The 15,948-nt window shown below is 29.3% G+C and overlaps 3 protein-coding genes across 3 annotated transcripts; 1 reads left to right on the plus strand and 2 right to left on the minus strand.

The window, feature by feature from the left end:
• Positions 1 to 256: 256 nt before the first annotated feature.
• LOC128955973 (uncharacterized) lies at positions 257 to 2,332 on the minus strand. Its single transcript, XM_054301652.1, has 5 exons — positions 2,027 to 2,332; positions 1,606 to 1,913; positions 822 to 1,521; positions 707 to 766; positions 257 to 636 (listed from the first exon to the last, which is right to left on the minus strand). Exons 1-5 carry the CDS (start codon positions 2,142 to 2,144, stop codon positions 257 to 259), a joined length of 1,566 nt encoding a protein of 521 aa, XP_054157627.1. The 5' UTR covers positions 2,145 to 2,332.
• Positions 2,333 to 2,808: 476 nt separating this feature from the next.
• LOC128955146 (WD repeat-containing protein 37-like) lies at positions 2,809 to 6,631 on the plus strand. The gene is made up of 8 exons (XM_054300787.1): positions 2,809 to 3,122; positions 3,984 to 4,054; positions 4,635 to 4,763; positions 4,858 to 5,040; positions 5,109 to 5,287; positions 5,358 to 5,743; positions 5,898 to 5,976; positions 6,283 to 6,631. Exons 1-8 carry the CDS (start codon positions 3,052 to 3,054, stop codon positions 6,571 to 6,573), a joined length of 1,389 nt encoding a protein of 462 aa, XP_054156762.1. The 5' UTR covers positions 2,809 to 3,051; the 3' UTR covers positions 6,574 to 6,631.
• Positions 6,632 to 8,651: 2,020 nt separating this feature from the next.
• LOC128955974 (neurexin-4-like) lies at positions 8,652 to 14,743 on the minus strand. Its single transcript, XM_054301653.1, has 12 exons — positions 14,650 to 14,743; positions 14,472 to 14,576; positions 13,646 to 13,842; positions 12,751 to 12,892; positions 12,124 to 12,674; positions 11,900 to 12,058; positions 11,012 to 11,816; positions 10,776 to 10,939; positions 9,740 to 10,703; positions 9,521 to 9,654; positions 9,146 to 9,419; positions 8,652 to 9,074 (listed from the first exon to the last, which is right to left on the minus strand). The coding sequence occupies exons 1-12, from the start codon at positions 14,741 to 14,743 to the stop codon at positions 8,791 to 8,793; spliced, it is 3,873 nt and encodes a 1,290-aa protein (XP_054157628.1). The 3' UTR covers positions 8,652 to 8,790.
• Between the last annotated feature and the right edge of the window lie 1,205 nt (positions 14,744 to 15,948).

The following is a 15,948-nucleotide window of genomic DNA, read 5'->3' on the forward strand; positions in this document are numbered from 1 at the left end:
ATAATTTATAAACTCGCAAATAATTGTCAACAATACCAGTGATATTATATTTATTACACAATAATATTTATGAATAAAAAAATGTTTATGTTTGACATAAATTGCAGAATAAAATGCTGTATAACTTCCTCACATATGCTTTAATGTTAATTATTAAATAATAATAATTAATTGTCAAAACATAAATAATTAAATTATTTTATTATATGAGTAGAGATATATATATATATTTCTATTATAATTACAAATCAAAAATTTATAACTTTTTAGTTTTATTAGTTGATTCATCATCAGATGTCCACTCACTAGAGGATGACTCGTCTTCATCGTTGTCTAAATCGTTTCCCTCTCCAGAGCTCTCATATCCCGAATCTTTGTCATTATTATTATTATTATCATCTTTGATGATATTATCTTCAGATTCTTCAGTTAAATCAATTAAATTTTTATCGATTGTTTGTTTAGTCTCTTTTAAGAGTTCAATTAGATTTGATTTATGATAAATATTTTTAGCCGTAAAAAATGTGAGCGCTTTTCCCGTTTCTTTATACCTACCAGTTCTACCTATTCTATGTATATAATCTTCCATTTGTGATGGAAAGTCATAATTGATAACAAATTTTACATTTATAAAATCTATATAAAAAAATAATTTCAATATTATGTCAATATTACCGGTAATACATAATTTGCTTTCAGGACATACCCAATCCTCTTGAGGCAACATCAGTGGCTACTAGTATAGGAATGACTCCCTTTCTAAACTCTATACAAATAATAATAATTATAAAAAATAACATTAAAATTATTAAAAATCAAACCTCTGATTATATAATCTCTTTCTTCTTGATGTTTACTTGAATGGAAAGCACGGGCCGGAAATGACTCTTTCTTTAGAAATTTCACCAATCGATTGGCTGTTCTCTTAGATCTGACAAATATAATAGTCTTTATAAAACCAGTTACCGATGGCACCAATTCGTTCATCACTTCTAGCAATTTATCTTCTTTTTCACTCTCTTTGACAACTTTAACAATTTGTTCAATATTTTTGTTAACAGTTAACGAAGACAGTGATTGTGTTTGTGAAACATTAACCCGAATATAATTGTCCAGATATTGTTCGGCTAACTTTTGGACTGATGGCGGCCAAGTGGCCGAAAACATTAGCGTTTGACGTTTTTTGGGCAAATTATTCATTATGTGGGCAAACGATGACTGTTGGCCTGACTTCAACATAAGGTCGGCCTCATCGACCACAACGTAGTCTACGTTATCCAGTTTTGTAATACCTTTCTGGAAGATGGTTTCGAGTCGAGATGGAGTAGAGATCACTATATGAGGATTAGCTTTGTTTAAGAGCATCTCCTGTACTTCATATGAGACGCCACCGTACAGACAAATAGATCGTACAAATCGGAAACTTTTTATCACTTTTTCGATCTGATGGGTCAACTCTCGCGACGGCGTCAGTATTAGACAACGCGGCCATAGATCCTGTTTCGATGTCATACATCGCATCTGAATTTTTTAGTAGACATCATATAATTCGTTAACATTACTAGACATAAATAGTTTTTTAAGTTATGTAAGAGACAAACATACGAGAGCTGGCAATACAAAGCTCAGTGTCTTCCCGGAGCCCGAACTGGCGATACCGACTATATCTCTCTTATCAAACACAATGGGCAGTGACTGGGCCTGAATGGGTGTCGTTGTTTGATAACCAATTTCTTTGATACGGCGATACAAATTCGGATGCCATCGATAGGTATCAAACGTCTTGATCGGATCGGCCACTGAATTACCGAAACACTCGATGCCATTCATTCTTCGGTATTCTTCAACATCCATTATCTCTACCGGTAAATTGGGATCAGTTGGTCGGACAACTTCGGCAACTGTCGACATGTCTATCAATATTAAATAAATATCGGAAAAATATTTTACAATATAATTAATTTCTCATATTTTTTGACAATCGGTTTGATAGGTATTGACCACAACAACGACAAAAATCACTTACTTCTGTAAAAACCATTGAAATCGATGATAAAATTGTTGGCCAATAACTTATTGCTGCGGCAGCTCTTCATTGTTGTCGACGACAACAACCGAAAATAGTGTCTCAATTGTACAGACATTTGTTTCTTAAGAATTCTATTCTTCTTCTTCGACACAAAAAACACTATTTCATCTGTTTTTTTGGTGACAAACCTCTTCAAGACATAACACTTACAAAAAACATAACCAAAACTATTGGTCACATAATATGTATTATTAATATATGATATCAATAGTCAATGCATTGATTTGATTGAACACATGAGACACTTATACAATATGTAAACAAATACACTCTCAGAGACATCTATTAACACAAACATTGATTACAATTATTGATTGATTCCACTACTACTCATCATTCATATATAGTATAACTATATATAAAAAACAAGACCCCCTTTTAGTGTGACCTCTAAAATATTTATATTATTCAATACACAGAATATATAGCTGAGTGATACCAACCCCTATAGGCTATAGTCTAATAAACAGTGTCTGTATATATATATATGACTGGCTCATCAAAAATGATTGGCTAATCAGTGAAAACGTATCACTCATTGCACAACACATAACATTGAATGCAATGTTTTATTATTATTATTATTATTAGTGTTATTATTATGTATGCATTGGAGTCACTGCTTGTGCTGTAGTAGTGGTAGTAAATCAAGTGTTTATTATTATTATTATTATTAGTTATATATATTTAATACATTTATATAATTATATTGCAGTTTACTGTGTATACTATAGAGGCATTCATATAACAACTAACTGTGCTTTTAATTAGTTGTGTTTTAGTAGTAGTAGTACAGTATTAGTCGTCCTAATGATCACACCATAAGTATACAGTACAACACCTGACAGTCCCCAACACACACACACACAGACAGTCAGATTGCAAGCGCCCAGTGCTGAGCCCACCACCGGTGCTCATTAACATCACTGTCCACAACACACACTCACACACCCATAGACACGATGTCGGCCACCAAACATCGTAACAAATATGTGACCAATGGTGAGGTGATGACCGATAATCCAGACATCAGGTTTGTGTGACCATTGATTACAATCTAATATATGATATCATAAAAAATATTTTTTGATTATTCATTGCATTTACTTATCAATCAATGAATATTTTTTTCGCAAACATTTGCATTTAGTTTTAAACATTAATTAATTTTTTATGATTTTATTTTATTTTTCAAAAAAGACAAATATTTAATATACGATATGTTTTTTGTCATTACTTTTACTTTTATTTGTTTTTTAATAATAATAATAATAATATCTTAAATATTTGCAATTGTTTTTCATTTATTCAATAATTAAGTTATTTATCTATTATTGTTTTTATAAAAATATAATTTATATTTTAATAATAATATAAATTTTACTGTTATATCATATGTGCATATATTCCTATATTATAATTATTGTATAAATGTAAATACAATAAATTTGTATAAATATATGATATGATATTATAATGATATAAACAATAATAATAATAGTATTATTATTAATAATAATGCTAAAACCATTTGAAACAATTAGTCTTATTTTTTTTTAATAAATATTTATATATAAATTGTGTATTTGTTTTTTAAGATAAATAGTAATAGTATTATAAAATTATTTTATTTGTCTCCGAAACTGTTCATAAAATTATTTTTATACGTTTATTAACGCCTTATTTTTATCAGAAATTACATAATTAGTATACTTTACCATAAATTTTATTGTAATAAAACAGTTAGTTTTTTGTTGTAAATGATATAAAACAGTGTATCTATTTTTATAAAAATATATATATTATTTATAAATATGTCTATCAATGCAATCAATGATATAATATTAAGCAATGTATCGATAATAATGTCTAATCCATCGCTAACTAAACGCAGACATCGATTACATCATCTTTTCGGTCAAATTGAGAAAGAGTTTGACGGATTGATCACCGAAAACGTTGCCCGTAAGTGACCATTGATTTTATGATTTAATTTATTTAGTTTTTATTATTATAATTTTAATCTCGTTTTTGTTGCTATTTTTTTGTTGTTGTTGTATATCTTATACTAAGTTAGGAAATTTTTTTTTTGAATAGTTTTTATTGCAGTAAATAATTTATCATAATTTTTGTTTTTCGTTATTATTTTGTTTGTAAATCTTTTTTTTTTATATTTTGTTTGTGAGATCAGACGATTTCAACGAAATAAATTTTTTAGTTGTTTTTTTTAATAATAATAATAAATCCAGTATTTTATTAACTCTTAAACCGGTTTATTTGGATAACTATTTAGTTGTAAAAAACAATTATATAGTAGTAGTAGTATTGACTAACATTTTAGATTTTCATTTATATAATCACTTTCTCTAATCACTTAGATTTTGACATTTTTCATGACTTTCTTTATATAATTATTTTTTTCTGTTTGAAATTTTTCCTATGATTTAGTTTTATATAAAAATATAACGATAAATAATATCATATTTTTTATCTTTCAAATACTAAAAAAAAATATTAACTATTAATAAACAAAATTTTAAAAAAGTTAAAGAAAGAGTCGAGACATTGGAAGAGCTAATTCTGTCTTCAGGAACACCACAAACTGATGTCCAGAACAGGGCATTACAACAGAAATTGTCAGTAAATTCCGTCAAACGGGACTCAATGGTAACCGGTATGTGTTGACTGACACTCAATATATTGATATATAGGCTATAAATATCAAATGTGAGTTTTTTTATCGATAATCAATTATTTCAATCAAAAAGCTTCCCAATTATCGGCAAAAATCAAGTCAACCTATAAATTAAAGGCAACGGGACGTAACCTTTTTAAAGGTCAGAATGTGACGGCACATCAGGTCGGCAAATATGAGTGGCATAAGGATGGACTTTGGTATATCACGTCAGCCGTTAAACAACAAAAACATTTTATAGCCACCGCTTCTGCAGGTTTATACAACTCATCTATTGTTATAAAAAAAAATTATTATTCAAATAAATCGTACATTTTATTAAAGATGGAACAGCTGTCGTGTCAGACGTTACCAAAATGGACGCAAATCTGACACCCCTTTTGACATATGTTGGACACACCGGTTGTTCAGTGAATTGTGTTAAATTTCATCCGAATTATGATCTTATAATGACTGCCGCCGGTGATGGTACTTCACATATATGGAGACCCAACTTAGAACTGGTATGTGCTAACTAACCGCCGATTTTTTTTGTTGTTAACGATTGTTTCTGATCTTGATTTGAATGGCCAGCATTTACAGAGAAATTTAGAGCCCGACGAAGCCATGCAAGACGGGACAAATGATCACCAATTGGTTAATCAAAAATCTGAAGATTCCATACAAATTAAGACACCGCTGTGTGAACTGACTGGCCATCAAAGTGTTGTAATTTCATGTGATTGGATATCCGGTGTTGACCAGTGTGTTACCGCCTCATGGGATCGTACGGCCAATATTTATGATATTCAAACGGGTGAACTAGTAGTACAACTTGCCGGACACGATCAAGAGCTGACTGATGTATGCGCTCACGGCTCGACCCGACTAATAGTGACCTCATCGCACGACACTACTTTCCGTTTGTGGGACTTTCGGGATGCCATACATTCCGTCTCCGTATTTCAGGGACACACAGAGTATGTCAATTATAATCTGTTTTTTTATTATTATTGTTGTTGATGTCAATAAACTATATTTTTTAATTTGTTTGCAATTTTATTTTTTATTGACAAATGAAAAGTTAATGTAAATTGTAATTATTATTATTATTGTTACTTCACTCTATTAAAGGTCAGTCATGTCGGCCTCATTTTTGGGTACCGATAAAGTCATCTCTGGTTCTGATGATAGGACACTAAAAGTGTGGGACGTAAGTGAAATGATTTTTTAAAAAAAATTATTATAAAATAACACTACATTTTTCGTTACCGTAATATAAATATATAACATAATTATAAATTTATTCATACGGTAAGCGCTATGACTATATGGGTATATACAGTATATGTGCGCCCACTTACACAACCAACACATCCGTTAACCTATAAATGTTATATTTGAACTATTTTTTAAAACTAATGGATTATAATAATATTTTGTTATTATTTAACAAAATTGTTTTTTGTTGTTGAATACATTTTAACATTACCTATAAATTTATTTATTTGTTTAATAGTTGCGAAATATGCGATCAGCGTTGACATCGATATACGTTGAGTCACCGCTAAACAAGTTTTCCGTATCCGAAGAGGACAACCTAATAGCCATTCCACTGGACAACCGACACGTCCGAGTATATGATTTATCTGGCAATCGGGTGTGCCGTCTGTCCCGATCACAACACGACCGAATGGTTACCTGTTGTTCATTCGCTGCTCTTAATCAACCAAATAGTATCCATCTGTTCACCTGTTCTTTCGATAGGAGAGTCTGTCTCTGGGATATTATTACAGAAGTTAAGTCTTAAAATTTAATTTAATTTTTATATTTATTATTAGTAGTAGTATTTTATGTCCAATAAAACATTCAACAAAAGCTATAACTATATAAATTAATTATTAAAATATTTTATTTAACATTATTGTAATTAACTGTATTTATTAAATTATATTTTTATTTGTTTATATATATACTATATATTATTTAAAATTCTATATATAATATTTGATGTTAATATATATATTATTAAATATTATATGAATATTAATACAATTTTAATTGTATTTATATTCATCTAACAAAAAAAATGCAATCACTTATAAACTGAATTATATTATTCAGTGAGAGATCGACATTAAATCAAAGTGACTTTCAAATTGTCTTTAGACGACATATAAAAACTAAAGATTATGACTTTTATTATATATTATATTATAATTTAAGTTAATATATATATATATAGGTTTGATCAGAGTTTGATTAATAGTCACACACACTAACATACATACACACAAACACACCACATATAAAATGATATATTTTTAAAAAATATATTATTGAAAAAATAAAGAATTATAAATTATTTTATTTATTTAAATAATAGAATTGTATATTTATTTATACTGTATATATGAATATATATATTTTGGAAATTAATGATTGAATAAAAACTGAAAAATATTAATAAAATAAAAATAAATAAATATTAAATTGACTTTTATGCAATAATCTATTGTTTGATGAGAAAAATTATGTATAAATACTAATACTACTAATTACAGTATATTGTATTTAAAATTGATTTTTTCAAATAAATTTTTCTCTTAAATTTGCTAAATAGATGTATTTATTTATTTAATTATAGATTTTTAGTTTAAATGAACTAACTATAAAAGTTATGAAACAAATGTTGCATTAATTTAAATCGAAATTTAAGTGATAGTGATAGTGATAGTCATACATAGTGTGTATTAAAATTAAAAAAAAAAATACATGACAGCAACTATAACCTTGTTTTCATTCGTGTAAATTTTAACATTAAATTTTCAAAAAAATAAAAAAATCTATTGATTTGTCTTTCAAACTATATAATTCACATGCATTGACCCAATTTTTAATTAGAAAAATATTATTAATACTATATTATTATTAATAATATTATTATTATTATCATAAGTGATGTTATGATTAGAACTATGATATTCGGTATATATATATACTGTATTTAAAAAAACTACTAATTAATATACAGTATATAATATTATTTATATATAAAAACTTTTATAAATTACATTTATATTATAATATATTACTAGATTTATGATTTAAAATACATGGTATTTAGTTAAAAAGTGAAACCTTAAAGTCTAGATAGAGATTTTATTTTAATAGCTTTTAATTAATTGACTGGCATATGTAATATATTATTATTTTTAAACAGCCTAATTAAAATAGATACATTTAATTATTTACTATTTTTAAAAAAAAATACAGCACAGATATAACTTAAATGGAAATCCTTGTAATAAAATTATTATTAGTAGTAGTACTGTAGTAATAATAATAATAAGTAATTTAATCATTTATAAAAAGCTACTAAAAATATAATATAAATCAAAAACAATAAAAAATAATCATGATGAATTAAGTGGTAAAAAATTTTAAGTGAATTTTTATGATTTTATATTTGCATCTAATTTCCTGTTGATGTCACGTTTAAAAAGTTTTAATTATTTTGATGGGTTGACGTATTTTGTTAATTTCTATAATTATTTATTAATTATTTATAACTTATATTCAATTATTTTTCGGAAACTTTTGGGATTTTCCCAAATATCCTGATTTAATCCTGAAAAGTACTTATTTAAAATAATTATAATATAATATAATTATTTATAGATTTATAATTTCCGAAAATAACTTAACTTTAATTATTTGGAGAGAAAATAAAATAAAAAATTCCAATAAAAACCAATATTCAGTTTTATAATTAATAATTTATTTTATTAAATCAATATTTCTCTTTAAATATTGTCATAAAAATAGTGCCAACTTTTATATATAATATATATATTACTTATATAAAAATTAAACGTTAAGTGTGTGTATATTTCAGAATTATTATTAAAAAACAGACAAAAAACAGATCTATTAATTAAAAAACATTTGTAAAAGTGGTTTCAAATATATATATATTTCTATTTTCTGTAAAAAAATTGTCGTTTCTTTCTTTCTATCCTTTCGTTCAAATGAAGTACTCTTTCTTTTTGGTCACATCGGGACCTGTGGTTCCTTTAACGACAGCGGTGTCGGGATCTATGGCATGTTCGGCACCCTTGTCCTCGTGGGTTACATAATCACCTTTTTGTCGGGCAGCAAACCGTCCACTGGCGAACAGTCCGATAATTATGATCACAACAATAGCAGCGATAACACCACCAACAATGGCACCAGTGTTTATTGCTTGTGGAATGTCTGGTAATTTTTCGCCCGGAGCCAGAGTAGGTGGGGGTCGTGTTTCGGTCATTTCTGGTAGTAGTAGTAGTGGTAAAAATTTAAGTTAGTTTTTTTTCAATAAATTCAAGTCAATTTGTACGCACCGGGTGAATGAGTGGCCGGTTCAATACCACACGTGTCCTCATAGACTTCGACACCCTTTGGAAATGACTGGACATTTCCTCTTCGGTTTTCTTGATAGAGACGTCTGAGTGGAAAGTGATCGTCAAACGTAACCCTTGATATACAGCCACTAAATCCCTCTCCCGTATCCATTGTTTCATTGCGTCCAATGTATATACTTTTGAGACGATTGAATTGTGCGTCGGCTTTACCACTAATCTTAAACGTATAGATTTTCGGTTCATAATTGTCCACCTAATCAATGGGTCATATATTTTTCAATTTAGTAACAGATTTTATTTTATATATAAAAATACTTTAATAAAATATTTTAATTTCAACACAAAAAAGATTACCCAAATGGTAATACGTGAGCCTCTATTTGATCTCCTAATAGTAATGTCGTGGTGTTGTCCTAATGCAAAGTTTTCCTCTACAATGATTATCTCATGCCTTTCAAAGCCAAAGTCAAGTACAAGTCTTAGATGACCTGAAAAAACAACAACAAAAACAATGATTTATTAATTAAATATGAAATAATAGTTTTTTAAGCATTATATTAAATAAATACAAACCACTATTAGACATCATTAGATTTAGATATTCATCAGTGAACGATGATATGCCAAGTATGAGACCCCTGTGCACTGTTGTCGTAAATCCAACTCTTATATATTCTTCGAGTGTGGAAATGGATGTCTCAAAATCGTATCGAATATATATGTCTGATCGCAGATTGACGCCAATCTCATCGGCACAAATCGGACCCTTGAATGCTGTCCATTGACAGTCGCAGGCATAACCATTGTAGTGATCAATACATGTGCCGTTGTTAAGGCAAGGATTGGATTCACATTTGCCAACACATCCTTTGCTTATACCATACATTCCTTCCAATGCATATCGGCCTAAATTAATGGCCATTCCATTGATTAATAGAGATCGCAAACAACCGACATAGCCTTCCCGATACTCAGTAGTGGCGCCGATCACAAAATGGGACGTTAAATGTAATGGACGGACGAGTGCGCCGGTGCTGAGTCTTTGTTCATTAGTTAATTGGCCATCAATGACAAGTCGGGCTTCTTTTTTGTTCTTCTCGACCAATATTGAGTGCCAATTGTTATCATTGAGTCGATAGGAGGCCTCAACTGACACTTGTTGTAAACCATTTCCCGATGAATATGAAAACTGAAGTGTCTTTCCATTAACTATCGACAACTTTATGAAATCTTCGGGTCCTCTCTGATGAAAAATGACACCAAATTCGGCAGTAGTTTTGAATTGCAAATATATATCAACAGCTGGTCCCAAATCAAACGGCGATAATTCAATAGTGGCGTCTTCGTAACGGAAGGTAACGATATCCTCAAACAGGGTATCGCCTTCACAAATAAGTGGACCCAATGTGTATTTACCCATTCGTCGCGACTGTGAGTTACCTCCTGTGTCGCCAAATCTTAACTGTCGCACCGGTAGGTATTCTCTTTGGGTCAGATCGCCCTCATCCACATAAAATTCATTTTGATTCAATAATTCCTATAAAAGTTTAAACAATTATTAAGTTTTTTCCAGTGTTGTGGTGGTGTCGATGATAGCATTTATACATACAGTAGCGGCGTCACAATTACACCATTTTCGGGGATCTTTGCACGTGCCGTATAGACCGCACAGGCATTTCCGGGAACCTGGCAGAGAGCCGCCCCAATAGTCCATCTTTTGGTTGTTTCGCGAGACCCACCACGAAAACGGTTGTAATTCTGCGCCCATCGGTGCTATAATTATACAAACAAAAAAAATATGTTATTGTATATGACAATCATGTTGTGGGTAGTCATCATAAATACCGGGTGTATTAAGTAGCCGTGCATTAAGACACTCGTATTTCAATTTTTGCTGACAAGCAATGGATCGGTTGACAATTTCGACAATTTGTTCAAATGGTGCGTCATATTTGATGTCTTGTATGTAAGATCCGGGTAAGTTATAGCCGCGAACCTCAGTCGCCTCTTCGTTTCGGTGATGTATTATAATCTGCGATTTATCATCGCTCGGAAAGAGACAAGTGGCCCAAAATGGCTCTAACGGTCCGCTGCCGTCAACATCGAGCTGGACATCGGCTTTCCTTGATTTCGGGTTATCAATTTTATAAGCCGCACATGATAACGGATGTCTGGCCACATGACAAACTGCACCCATATAACCAGTTCCACCGCAATCGCAATAGAAGTCAAGATTATCCTGTTTACAGGCACCTCCGTGTTCACAGGGGTTCGGGTGACACCTGTCTACCATTTGACACGCTTTAATCGTTATGTCGGTGTCCTGGGATTTGATTATCCTTTCAGGCGGTAATGTCTCCACATTGACATATCGGCCCTCAATGTATATCCAACGCATACAACCAACAAAACCTGACATTCCGTGGTAACCTCCGCCCACTTGATATATCTGACCGGTAAACATATCAAATGATCGGGTAGTCATACTGGGAATTCCGTCCAATGATAGGACAATATTATCTTTTCTAAGTATCAAAACAATGGTATGCCATAAGCCATCATTTAGCTTCTGGTCGAACGGATCCAACTGAACTACCGGTGTGTTTGAACCTTGAAATTTGATCACAATTTTGCCTTTTTCTAAAAATAGCTGTTCAATAAAATTCAAAAATTTTGATTAGTAACCTAGATCAATCTGATTATTTATTTGATCTAATGATATAATTTATATACCATAACAAAGCCAGAACTGGAAAACTTATGGTACAATAGTAGGCCGTCCTCATTGAATGTGCGAAAATCAAAACTAGTGTTCATAAATGGTACCATAAAACCCTCAACTTTTATATACGATTCTCCCGTATTGAATGTTATGGGAACCACTTGAGGAAACTGTTCATTAAATTTTGTTAATTATTTCAAACTTAGACTATGTTTAAGTTGTTAGAGAGTCATACCAAACATGAGTACTGTATTTGACCCAACTTTCCGTAGACAAAGTTTCTTTCATCCATTTGTATTTCATATGCAATGTTTGTTGAATTAAATGTCAGATTTTCAATACAACCGCTAAAATTTTCTCTAGTATTCATTGGATTATCAATTTTGATGGGAATACCACCGATGAACAGATCGTGATTGAGATTCAGGCGCATGTAATCACTTTTGAGATAATGGCGAACCAATACCCGGTCGACACTAAACAGTACGTCACGACCGCGGCGTGAAATAAGGACATCGTGCCAGAGATTGTCATCGAGTAGACTGCCGGCCGATATCTCTTCAATAAGACCACCGCCGCCCAAATCAATTGAAAAGACCATTTTGTTTTGAAACAACTGGAGTGCCATAAAGTCTCCCTGAGTTCCCCGACTGTACAATATGTTGCCGTTGGCCGCATTGGTTCGGAAACGAAACCGAAACACATCATCGTATGAACCATCGATGGGTCGCTTCTTAAGGTCCATCAGTATCAATGATTGGCCGTCAAAATGCAGTGGAATGGCATCTAATGATAATATTGATAATTGAAATTAAAATATAACACTTTAATACAGTAATAATAATAATATAAAATTATTTACGATAATCGCATCCATATAATTGGATTCTCATTGAGATCCTATCCCTCCAACGGGTCGGATTGATTCGTATATATTGAGCAATAATCGGTGGATCAAACCGATTGATGACTACATTGTTACCATCATTGTTGCCTTTGAATAGCTATTTTTAAATTAAATATTTGATTAAAAATTAACATTTATTAATCATTAAGAAAATATATCGAATAAAATTATAAAACATAATACTCTATAAAATTTAAAACAAACTTAAATTAAAAAAAAAATTAAATAAAATTTAGAAAATATGGATAAATTAAAAGTATAAGTTATATCGTAAAAGGATAATAAAAAAAGAGATGCATTGAAAGTGTTAGTAATTAAGTAGTAATTGAATGCCTGGTCATAGCCTTCAGAGTCAGAGTAGGCCATTCTCCAGAAGTCTCCGCCATCACTGACTAGAAGATAATAAGCGCTAATATATTCATTAGTGAAAGACCGGCCCTGAGTTGCTATTGCTGTCAAGTTATAGATATTTCCCAAATCAATAGTCAAGTGCTGCAAATAGTCACCACTTACTGCTGTCCAACAGGAAGGACCTAATTGTAGTAGTGATCAGTTTGTTAATAATTGTTAAGTTTTAAGTTAACAGCAATTTGTTTTAATTTTTTTATATTAAAAAATTTAAATATTAATTAAAAAAATATTGTGCATTAAGTGTTACGGTAAGTTAATAAGTGATTTGTTAATAATGTTAAATAAATATATTAAGTTTTGCCATTAGTTTTGGTCACATTAATCATGTATTAGTTAGTTAGTATCCATCACCCAAACAATATATAAGAGTAATTTTTAGCCACAAATTAGTGGTCAAACAAAAGACACGGAAACTAGACTGTTATCAATTGGTGGTAACCTTAATGTTGCCGTTTCTGTCCCTATAGACTGAAAAATCGTGTCCATCGATGCCGGTCTCTAACTTGAATTCCTGGACAAACTCTTGTGTGTGTTGTCTGCCTTGGGATCCGATGGCAGATATATTGTATTGTTTTCCCAAATCGATTTGCAAGTACTGGGAAAAGTCGTTTTGTCCGGCCGTCCAAACTGATCCCTCTGTTTGGTCAGTAATATATTTATATATGACAACCAACCCGTCGGGTATTGTTAGTAAAAAATTTACAATTTTTTTTTTAAATTATCAGTTAATAAAATTAATTGCTATATAATTTATCTCAAATATTTACCACATGTATTATTATCATTGCACTTGAAATTATTTGATAGCAAAATAATAGTATATTAAATACTTATTATATAATACAAATGATAAAATATGTGGATCACATAATGTGGTATTATTGATAAACAAATATTGAAATTCAATAAACTATTATTTATATCATATTTCTAATCAATAAAATATATTGTAATTGTAATAATTTATCAAATTCAGTTTATAAGTTAATAAATTAAGTGTCAAATAAAATTATTTGAAATAAGAGATATTAATACAAATATTTTGTTTTTGATATATTGTATATTATATAAGTAATATTATATTGTTTATTATTTTCAAGTGATTTTATTGTATAAACTTTATGCTAATTAAATAAATTTGTTGAAATGGATATACTTTATGACAAACATATCATTAACATTACAATTATATAATACAGTAATATTTGTCAATTATTATAATTTTGGGTATTTATAATAATAATTATAAATAAATTGATGCCTACCGTGAAGTACAGCATATTTGGGTGCCTTATCGGCACTAATTTGTGATGAGGCACTCAATTGGGCGGACGTCCGGCCTATTAGCTCATAGTTGCAATAATTGTCACCTATTTATGTAATAGATATGTAATATAAGATTAATATTATTATTACAATCAATTGGTATTTTAATTTACTTACATTTAACGCTAACAATGGATAACAATATTAATAACAATAATAATAATAATAATAAAAGAGATGATGACTTGATTTGCAAATAATTTAATGACATTTTTTTTGGTTTCAAAAACAGGACATTTAGGTTGCAATCAATATAATCACATTTAAATTGAATTTGATTTTAATTACTTATTTAAAAAATTAACCTTTCACACAATTTAACACATATGAAATATGTTACAACATATAAAAATGATAAAAAAAATTAGTTGTATTGCTAAATACAATTTTGTGTAAAAATTTTCAATATAAAAAAAGATAATGCTGTTTTTAACTATAGCTAACAAAATTTATTAACCAAATATTGATGATGATATCAAATGTAAAAAATATTTATGAAATTGTATATTTGATATATAAAAAAATTGAGAGTTAATTAATTAACATTTACAAAATTATTATTATTTTATTTGGTTTACATCATTATGATAACTGTTACAAAATTTATTTATTTTTATTTTAAAAAATAAAATGTAGCACACTGATAATTTATGAATTTATCATCATCATAATTTATATATTATTGTAGAAATGATTTTTTCATTAATTTTGGATATATTTTTAGTCAAAATATTATTATTTTTTGTGTTTTATTATTAATTCAATGGTCATACATAACAACACAAATAAATAGGTGTGTCTCATGTGTTTCAAAGAAATTATTATTATTATTACTATTATATACACAGAATACGTCTCTATTGCTATAATATTATATGTAAAGAGAGAACTGGGATGTTGTGTTTGGTGCACAGGTATGTTATGACAACACACACACACACATACAATCACTATTCAGGTATTTATACAAACAGGTATGTAATGCATTGCCACTTAGGGCGCTGTATTAACGGTTACCGCTTAGGGAGTATGCTATAGAATAGGCCTAAACACATGCACTGACAGTACTGTTTATGCAATAAATTTGAATAATTATAAAATGCATATAATATATCAAATATACATTATCTTAATATCTATTATATAACTATAATTTGTAAGTTTATTATACCTAATAATAATATTTTTAATGTTTTATGATTTAAATATCTTACAATCTTAAATATCTTATTAGTTTAATAATAATAATAAATATGTTTAATATATTTTTATTATACGAATGTCTTAAAGTTATTTGCATATTAAAATAATTGAATTTTTTTATTAATATTATGTTTTTTAAAGAATATAATATCAATATTAACATTGATTATATTTTGTAGTGGTAAATCATCATGGTCAATTACACAATGGCTT

The sequence above is a fragment of the Oppia nitens genome, unplaced genomic scaffold (genome assembly GCF_028296485.1).
Source record: "Oppia nitens isolate AA-2021 unplaced genomic scaffold, nextdenovo-longstitch-racon4-pilon3 scaffold2_pilon_pilon_pilon, whole genome shotgun sequence".
Taxonomy (NCBI): domain Eukaryota; kingdom Metazoa; phylum Arthropoda; class Arachnida; order Sarcoptiformes; family Oppiidae; genus Oppia; species Oppia nitens.

Excerpts from the sequence above, each read along its gene's own strand:
- LOC128955974 (XM_054301653.1), bottom strand. The coding sequence starts at position 14,743 with ATGTCATTAAATTATTTGCAAATCAAGTCATCATCTCTTTTATTATTA. Across the intron at positions 12,059-12,123 it reads AAATACAGTACTCATGTTTG|TTTCCTCAAGTGGTTCCCAT; the intron begins GTATGACTCTCT and ends TTTAATGAACAG. Across the intron at positions 9,420-9,520 it reads GCTCACGTATTACCATTTGG|GTGGACAATTATGAACCGAA; the intron begins GTAATCTTTTTT and ends CCCATTGATTAG.
- LOC128955973 (XM_054301652.1), bottom strand. The coding sequence starts at position 2,144 with ATGTCTGTACAATTGAGACACTATTTTCGGTTGTTGTCGTCGACAACA. Across the intron at positions 1,914-2,026 it reads TTTCAATGGTTTTTACAGAA|ACATGTCGACAGTTGCCGAA; the intron begins GTAAGTGATTTT and ends TAATATTGATAG. Across the intron at positions 637-706 it reads TGTTGCCTCAAGAGGATTGG|ATTTTATAAATGTAAAATTT; the intron begins GTATGTCCTGAA and ends TTTTTTATATAG.
- LOC128955146 (XM_054300787.1), top strand. The coding sequence starts at position 3,052 with ATGTCGGCCACCAAACATCGTAACAAATATGTGACCAATGGTGAGGTG. Across the intron at positions 5,041-5,108 it reads TATAGCCACCGCTTCTGCAG|ATGGAACAGCTGTCGTGTCA; the intron begins GTTTATACAACT and ends ATTTTATTAAAG. Across the intron at positions 5,744-5,897 it reads GTATTTCAGGGACACACAGA|GTCAGTCATGTCGGCCTCAT; the intron begins GTATGTCAATTA and ends ACTCTATTAAAG.